The 8,519-nt window shown below is 57.8% G+C and overlaps 1 protein-coding gene across 1 annotated transcript; it reads right to left on the bottom strand.

The window, feature by feature from the left end:
* Positions 1-1,694: 1,694 nt before the first annotated feature.
* On the bottom strand, positions 1,695-6,780 carry LOC131093414 (class I histocompatibility antigen, F10 alpha chain-like). The gene is made up of 8 exons (XM_058040579.1): positions 6,703-6,780; positions 4,742-5,005; positions 3,525-3,797; positions 2,947-3,219; positions 2,754-2,861; positions 2,620-2,655; positions 2,468-2,500; positions 1,695-1,925 (listed from the first exon to the last, which is right to left on the bottom strand). The coding sequence occupies exons 1-8, from the start codon at positions 6,767-6,769 to the stop codon at positions 1,912-1,914; spliced, it is 1,068 nt and encodes a 355-aa protein (XP_057896562.1). The 5' UTR covers positions 6,770-6,780; the 3' UTR covers positions 1,695-1,911.
* Between the last annotated feature and the right edge of the window lie 1,739 nt (positions 6,781-8,519).

Below are 8,519 nucleotides of genomic sequence, written 5' to 3'. Positions count from 1 at the left end.
GATTTTAGTACTATCTATGGAAAATGAACAATTTCAGCTCGGGATGAACCTGGAGCTGAGGGCAGTGATGGGGTCTGGGGAGCTCCAGACCATGGCCGGGTCGTGGTCAGCTTATGGTCATCTCATGGTCATCCCAGGATCAACTCATGGCCATAATCGTATTACGGTCATCTCACAGCCATGGTCGTGTCATGGTCAGAATCATCTCAAGGTGACAGTTATATCATGGCGATGGTCATCTCCTGATCACCATCATCTCATGCTCATGGTCATCTCATGGTCAGGATCATGTTATGGTCATGGTCATGTCATTGTCATCTCTTGGTCACAGCTATCACATGCTCACAGTCATGTCATGGTCATCTCAGAGTCATGGTCATGGTCATCTCATTGTTACCTCATGGTCAGCTCATAGCCACAATCACATCATGGTCATCTTACATCTGTGATTGTGTCATGGTCATGGTTATCTCTTGGTCAACTCATGGTCAGAATCTTGTCATGATCTTGATCATTTCATGGTTGTGGTTGCATTAAGATCAGAGTCACGGCGATGTCATGGCCCTGATCACCACATGGCCATGGTTGCATTGTGGTCATGTCTTGGTCACAATCATCTCATGCTCTTGGGGATCTCATGGTCACAGTTGTATCTCACTGTAATGGTCACCTTATGATCATGGTTGTGTCATGGTCACAGTCATCTCATGTCCACCTCAGGGTGATGGTCATTTCCTGAGAACCATCATCTTAAGCTCATGGTTATCTCACTGTAATGGTCAGCTCAAAGTCACCTCATGATCACACATGGCCATTCTGTCTTGTGATCTTCTCTTGGTCACAATCATCACATGCTCATGGTCATCTCTTTGTAATGACCATCCCATGATCATGGTTGTGTTATGGTCACGTTCAAGGTCACTCCATTGTCATGGTCATTTTATGATCATCTCATGTTCAACTCATTTGCCACAATCTTGTCATGGTCATCTCTGGGCTATGGTTGGGTCATGGTTGTGGTTATCTCATGATCACAGTCATTTCATGGCCATCACATGGTCATGGTCATTTCCTGATCACCATCATCTTATGCTCAGGGTATCTCACTGTAATGGTTATCTCATGATCATGTCATTGTCACTTCATGGCCACGATTATATCAGGGTCACCTCAAGGCCACAGTTGTGCCATGGCCAACCCATGGTCATCTCTTGGTCCAAATCATCTCATGGTCAGGGTTGTGGTTGTGTCATGCTCATGGTCACAGTCATGGTCATCCTATGGTCATGGTCATCTCAGGGTTGTGTCACTCATGGTCATTCTCACGGCCATCTCATGCTCGTGTCATGGCCGTGGTCATGGCCAGGGAACCTCTCTGAGATCCTGAGCCCTGATTTTGGGACACTCAAGGACCTCTGGGGACAACAAGGCCTGGCCTGACCCCTCCCCCCATCTGACTGTCCCTCCAGGAGCCCAGCGTGGCCAAACCCTTCTGGGGACACCTCAGACATGGGACACGGAGCGGGAAATTAATCCCAGGAGATGGAGCCGGGTGTGGCTGGCAAGCCCCCATCCTGCTCCTGGTGTCCCAGTCCAGCTCCTGATCTCCCATCCTGCTCCTGGTGTCCCCATCCCTGCTCCAGTGACCCCATTCCCATTCCTGGCTCCCACAGATGAACTGCCAGACACTGGAGGAGAGAACCTGGATTTATTGCCCAAAGCAGGATAGTTTCACACCAGAAGCAAAGCATTGTGAATATTTGCGGTTTTTGCCTTTAAAACATTGGAAAATGGGAAATGGATCTGTTAGCAAGAGCTGTGGGGTGGGTGGGAGCAGCGGGATGAGCTCTGCTGGCAGCTCTCAGCTTTCCAGGGAAGAGGAAAGGGGCCAGATCCAACTCCATGGATTGCTCAGGCGGCGATTCCTGCCAGGATGAGAGAGGGTCATGGTGTCACCCTGTCCCTGTCCCCATTCCACAGGATGGACCTGGCTGGAGCCAATGGGAGAGCAGGAGCTGCTCCACAATCCCACCTGATCCCACCCCATTCCTGCTCCATCCATCTATCCCACCTGATCCTGCCCCAATCCTGTCCCAGTCCTGTGCCATCGATCCCACCTGATCCCACTCCATCCACTCTGCCACAACCCTGCTCCATCCATCCCACCCCATTCCATCCCATCCATCCTGCCCCAATCCTTCTCTGGAACCCCAACCTGATCCTGTTCCATTCCATCCCACCCGATTCTTGTCTGGAATCGAGCCCTGATTCCACTCCATCCCTCCCACACCAATCCTGCTCCATCCATCCCTCCTGATCCCACTCCAGAATCCAGCCCCAATCCCACTCTACAATTCCACCTGATCCCACTCTGGACCCTGCTCTGATCCAGAACCCCTCCCCGATCCCAGTCTGTCCATCCTGCCCCGATCCCCCTCTCGAATCCCACCCCAATCCTGCTCCATACCTGTGCTCACGCCATTGGTTCCCACATCTTTTCCTGCAGAAAGAGAAGATCCATGAGATTCCAGCACAGATCACACACTGGGATTAATCCCTGGATCCATCCTGGGATCTGCACAGAAGGGATCCAGAGCTGGATCCACCACTGGAACTCACCAGCTGCCGGGTTGTATCCATTCCTGTCCCTCCTCCCTGTGGAAACAAAGTGGGATCAGTGTCAGTGGCACAGGATTCCCAGAACGGTGCCGGGTGAATTCGTGTCCCTTCCCGACCCCCATCCCGTGTGTTACCGGATTGGAGCTTCCAGACGCCGAATCCGATGAGGACGATGAGGATGAGGATGGCAGCGATGATGGACACAGCGACCACCACAGTGAGATTCCCGCCAGATGTCGGCTCTGGGAAACGCGGGATAGTGAGGAGGGTGAGGGGAATCCCCATTTGGGAATTCCAAATTCCCAATCCCCACATTCCCAGCCTCACCCCAAGCGAAGATCCCGGGCTCTGGCATTCCGGGATGCTCCACCCTGCACCGGTACTGCTCCCGCTCCTCCGGCAGCGCCTCGATCCTGGCCCAGGTGTGGAAGGTGCCGTCGCTGTTGGGAACGATCCCGCCCCACTCCGTCTCCTGATCCAAGGTTTCACCCCCCTTCATCCAGCTGACTGCGATGGTGTTGGGGTAGAATCCGTACACGTGGCAGGACAGGATCAGCGTCCCATGTTCCTCTCTTCCGGACACGTGGACATCAGGGGGCTCTGAAATGGGATAATGGTGATAGACATCCATGGAATTCCCACTGGAATGGGTCTGGGGTGAGATCTGACCATGGAATTTCCACTGGAATGGGATGGAGGGGAGATCTGACCATGGAATTCCATGGGAATGGGAAGTGGGCAAGATCTGCCCATGAAATTCCATGGGAATGCAATGGGAGTGAAATCTGGCCATAGAATTCCATGGGAATGGGATGGAGATGAGATCTACCCATAGAATTCCCACAGGAATTACTGTGTTCCCAAGTCCTCCATTCCCATATCCCTCACAGGAATTCTGCTCCCACCTTTGCGCTCCAGCTCCTTCTGCCCATATCTGATGTATTTCTGGAGCCATTCTGGGCAGATGTGCTTCAGGTAATTCGTCCACCTCTCAGCCTCCTCTTCCTGTTCCCAGCGCCTCCTGGTGATCTCAGCAGCGCTGTCGGCCGCCACGAATCTCCCAGATTCCAGGTCAAAGGAGATGTAATCCCGCCCATCGTAGCCATCCTGGTAGGACCCATGGACGCTCCCATCGGACAGGAGCTCACAGCCATAAACTCGCAACAATGTCTGGACACCTGGGGGGATTGTATCCACAGAGACCCATGGAATTGTGTCCCAGCCCCACAGAGCCCCATTCCAGCCCCATGGAGCACCAGAGTCTGATGGAGACCCACAGAACCTCATCCCAGCCCCTTGGAGCCCCATGGATCCACATTCCAACCCCATGGATCCCAACCCAGCCCCACAGATCCCATCCCAGCCCCATGGATCACAAGATATCCCATACCAGCCTAATGGATCCCTATTTCAGCCCCTTGGAGTCCTGTGAGTCCACAACTGGAGACCTGCAGACCCCATCCTAGCCCTACAGTTCCTATTCCAGCCCCACAAATCCCATCCCAGCCTCATGGATTTGTATCCCAACCCCATGGATCTAAACCCAGCCCCACAAATCCCATCCCAGCCTCATGGATTCATATCCCAACCCATGGATCACGAGATATTCCATCCCAGCCAAATGAATTCTCATTTCACCTCCTTGGAACCCCGTGAGTCCACACCTGAGACTTACAGATGCCATCCCAGCTCCACGGACCCTCACCCCAGCCCTACAGATCCGATTCCAGCCCCATCGATCCCCATCCCAACCCTATGGATCCCAACCCAGCCTCAGAGATCCCATCCCAGCCCCATGGATCCAATCCCAGCCCCACAGATCCCATTCCAGCCCCACAGATTCCATCCCAACCCCATAGATCCCAACTCAGCCCCACGGATCTCATCCCAGCCCCATGGATCAATATCCCAACCTGTGGATCACAAAATATCCCACCCCAGCCTAATGGATCCCCATTTTCAGCCCCTTGGAGCCCTGTGAGTCCACATCTGAGACCTATGGATCCCATTTCAGCCCCATGGATCCCCATCCCAGCCCTACAGATCCCATCCCATCCCAGCCCTAGAGTTCCCATTTCAACCCCACAGATCCCATCCCAGCCCCACAGCTCCCCCCACTCACCCCTGCTCTGGTTGTACCGCTCCCGCGCTGTCTCCAGGTTCCTGGCAACCACGTGCTGGTTCCCTACAGCAATCTGGGTCTGCCCCTCCCAATATTCCGGCTCAGCTCCATCCTTCATCCACTGTGTCAGTGGCTCCACCCGGCCCCGCTCGCTGTTGTAGCGCGTGAAGGGGATCCCATCCACAAACCCAATGGACATGAACTGGGGGATCCCTGGGCTGGGCTCTGACACCCCCACAGCCAGGTAATGCAGTGAGTGGAGAACTGGGGGGACACGGAGATTTGGGGGGGCTTGAGGGGGTCACGGATCAATGAAAGGGGAACTGGGAGAGCTGGGAAGGGGTTTGGGGATCCTGGGGCCAAGGAAAGGGTGTGCAGGGTGGGAGAGGTGGGATGGACAAGAAAGGGCCTGCAGGGAGTCCTGGTGTCCAGGAATGGGGGCTCAAGGGGGTTCCAGTGTTATGGACGGGGAGAGGGGGAGGCAGGGACTGGAAAAGTGGGATGGGGGTTCCAGGGGATCCCTGTGCCCAGGAATGAGGAGTCAAAAGGTGGGAGCACCTGGGAATAGCAGTCTTGAGCGTCCTTTATGCAGAGGAAAAGGCAGTTGTGAGCTGAGAAAAGCTGAAATGGGGGTCCAAGAGGTATCAGGGTCAAGGAAAAGGGGTGTCTGGGGACTGGGGAAGGTGGGATGGATGAGAAAGAGGGTGCAGGGGGGAATTGGTACGGGATAACGGAGTGCAGTGGGGTCCCAGTGCCAAAAACTGAAAATTCAGGGGGGCCTCAGGGCCCAGAATTCCCCCTGGGACCCTCTTGGGCCCCCAAGAACCGCCCCACCCCCCAGCAGGACACACAGGGGGTGGAGAACTGGGGGGACACAGAGATTGGGGGGTCTGGGGGCGTCCACGGATCGGGAAGTGGAACTGGGAGAGTCGAGAAGGGTCCAAGGTTCAGGGAAGGGACTGGGAGAGGCGGGATGGGGGATCCACTGGGTCCCTGGGTCACGAGAAGGGGGGTCTGGGGCTGGGAGAGGCGGGCGGATCCCGGGGACGCAGCTTGGGAGACGGGAAAGAGAAAGAGACCGAGGGAATGCGGGGGGAGGGGACGGGGGAAAGGGAAAACACCAGGAAGTTCATCTGGATCCATCTGGATGCCCCCTGGGACCCCAGAAGACACTCTAGAATCCCATTTCGGGAAGGGATAGGAGTGGACACGAGGGAAACATGGAAAGTTGGGAGATCTGGGGGATCCAAAGGCCAAGGAAAAGGTTCAAAGTATCTGGGAAATACAGGATGCCTGAAAAGGGGAACAGGGAGGTCCCAGAGCACTGACGGGGATGCAGGGGGAGCCCAGTCCCGGATAATGGGGTGTGGAGGTTCCCAGTGCTGGATATGGAGGTTCAGGGGTGTCCTCGTGCCCAGGAATGGGGGTTCAGGGGGGTTCCCGTGCCGCAATTCAGGGTTCAAAGGGATCCTGAACCCTGGAATGGGAGATCCGGTGGGTTCCAGCGCCATATAAGGGGGTGCAGAGGGGTCCCGCTGCCAGGAAATGGACGTTCATGGAGGTCCCCGTGGCCAGGAATGGGGGCTCAGGTGCTTTCCCTGCCCAGGAATGGGGGCTCAGAGGATTCTCTTCCCAGAATTCGGGGTTCGAGTGGGTCTCGGTGTCGGGAAATGGCGATTCAGGGGGTCCCGGTGCTGGGGGAGGAGGATCAGGGGGTCCGTATGCCCAGAAATGGGCGCTCAAGGGGTCCCTGTGCTCAGGAATGGGGGCTCAGTGGATTCTGATGCCCGGAAATGGAGGTTCAGGGGGGTCCCGGTGCTGGGGGAGGGGATCAAGTGGGCGTCACAGGACCCAAAATGGGGCTACAGGGGGTTCCCGTGCCCGGTAATGGAAGTTCAGGAGGGTTCCGGTGCCCGGAAATGGAAGTTCAGGGGGTTCCCGGTTTCGGGGTTCCCACTCACCTTTGGTCGCGCCCCCCGGGTCCCCCAGGAGCTCCAAGAGCAGCCCCAGACCCAGCGCTGCAGCCATGGCGCCGCTCCGCTGAGGCCCCGCCCACAGACCTGACCCCGCCCACAGAGTCGCCTCCAGCCCCGCCATAGGCGCCGCTGTTTACTGCCCGCCAATGGTAGCCCGATCTGTCAGTGACGTCACCGGTCGTCAGGCGGATCTCGGTCTCCCATGTTGGGACGCGGAAGCGAAAGGGACCGAGGAGGGCGGGGCGGGGCGGGGCGGGGCGGGGGCGGGGGAATTGCAGAGAATCCCTCTGGATCCCTCTGGATCCCGCTGCGACCGCCCTGCAGCCCTCTGAGAACCACCTGGGAACCCCTGGGACCCCCCTTAAGGAAGCGCCGGGAGTGGAGAACCGGGGGGACCCGGAAATTTGGGAGATCTGGGGGTGCAAAGGTGAAGGAAAAGGGCGGGTCTGGCGTCTAAGAAGGGCGGGAGGGCCGGGCAGGGGTGCGGGGGGTCCCAGAACACGTGAAGGGGATCCAGGAGGGGGTCCCAGTACCGGATTAGGGGGTGCAGGGGGTCCCCATGCCCGGGAACAGAGGTTCAGGGGGTCCCAGGTCAGGGGAAGGGGGGTGAGGGCAGTGGGGGGTGCAGGGGGTCCCTGTGCCCAGGAAAGGGGGTGCACGGGCAGATCCCCGGGGTTGAGGAAGGTGATGGGTGGGGGCTGGGGAAGGCAGGAGTGGGGGTTCAGGGGGTGCCGGGGTGAAGGAAAAGCGGGGACTGGGGTGTCTGAGAGGGGGAGGGCCGGGAAAGGGGGTGCGGGGGGGGGCATTTGGGCTGGATAAGGGGGTGCAGGGGGATCCCCGTGATGGATAAGGGGGTGCAGGGAGGGCTCCTGTGCCTGAGAATGGAAGGTTTGGGAGGGTTTCCGTCCGGGATATGGGGGTGCACAGGGGTCTGGGTGCAGAGGAATGTGGGTTCAGGGGGTCCCAGTGCTGCATAAGGGGATGCACTGGCGTCTTGGTGCACAAGAAATGGGGTTCAGGGGGGTTTCCTTCCCGGGTTCCGGGGTTCAAGGGGTCCCGGTGACTGAAAAATTGTGGTTCAGGGGGGTTCCAGTGCCCAGGAAATTGAGATTCAGGGGGTCCCGGTGCCGGATAAGGGGATGCAGTGGGTCCCGGTGCCCAGAAATTGAGGGTGGTGGGGTTTCCGTGCCCGGGAATGGGGATTCAGGGGATTCCAGGCTCCAGATAAGGGGATGCAGGGTTTATCGCGGCTGGGGAAGGTGGTACGGGGAATCCCGATGCCCCGAAATGAACTTTCAAGGGGGTCTCTGTGCCCAGGAAGGGGGGTTTGCCCGGAAAGGGAAGTTCAAGGAAGGGACTGGGAGAGGCGGGATGGGGGATCCAGGGGGTCGCTGTGCCCACCAAAGGGTCCCTGGTGTTGAGGGCAGTGCGGTCTGGGAGCTGGGAAAGGCAGGAATGGGGGTTCAGGGGGTCACCGGGTCACAGGAAGGGGGGTCTGGGGCTGGGAGAGGCGGGCGGATCCCGGGGATGCAGCCTGGGAGAGGCGAAAGCGAGACGGGGAAAAAGGGGAATTCCAGGGAATTCATCTGGATCCCACTGGATCCTCGCTGAGACCCCTGAGACCCCCTGGGACCCTCTGGGACCCCTGGAACCCCTTCCAGGAAGCGCTGGGAATGGAGGACGGGGGGAACCCAGGAATTTGGGAGATCTAGGGGTGCAAAAGCTGAGGAAAAGGGGGGGGACTGGCGTCTGGGAAGGGCGGGATGGCCGGGAATGGGTGTGCAGGGGGTGCCGGAGCACTG

This window comes from Melospiza georgiana, chromosome 25 (genome assembly GCF_028018845.1).
Source record: "Melospiza georgiana isolate bMelGeo1 chromosome 25, bMelGeo1.pri, whole genome shotgun sequence".
NCBI lineage: Eukaryota > Metazoa > Chordata > Aves > Passeriformes > Passerellidae > Melospiza > Melospiza georgiana.
This window is presented reverse-complemented; position numbering and strand designations above follow the sequence as displayed.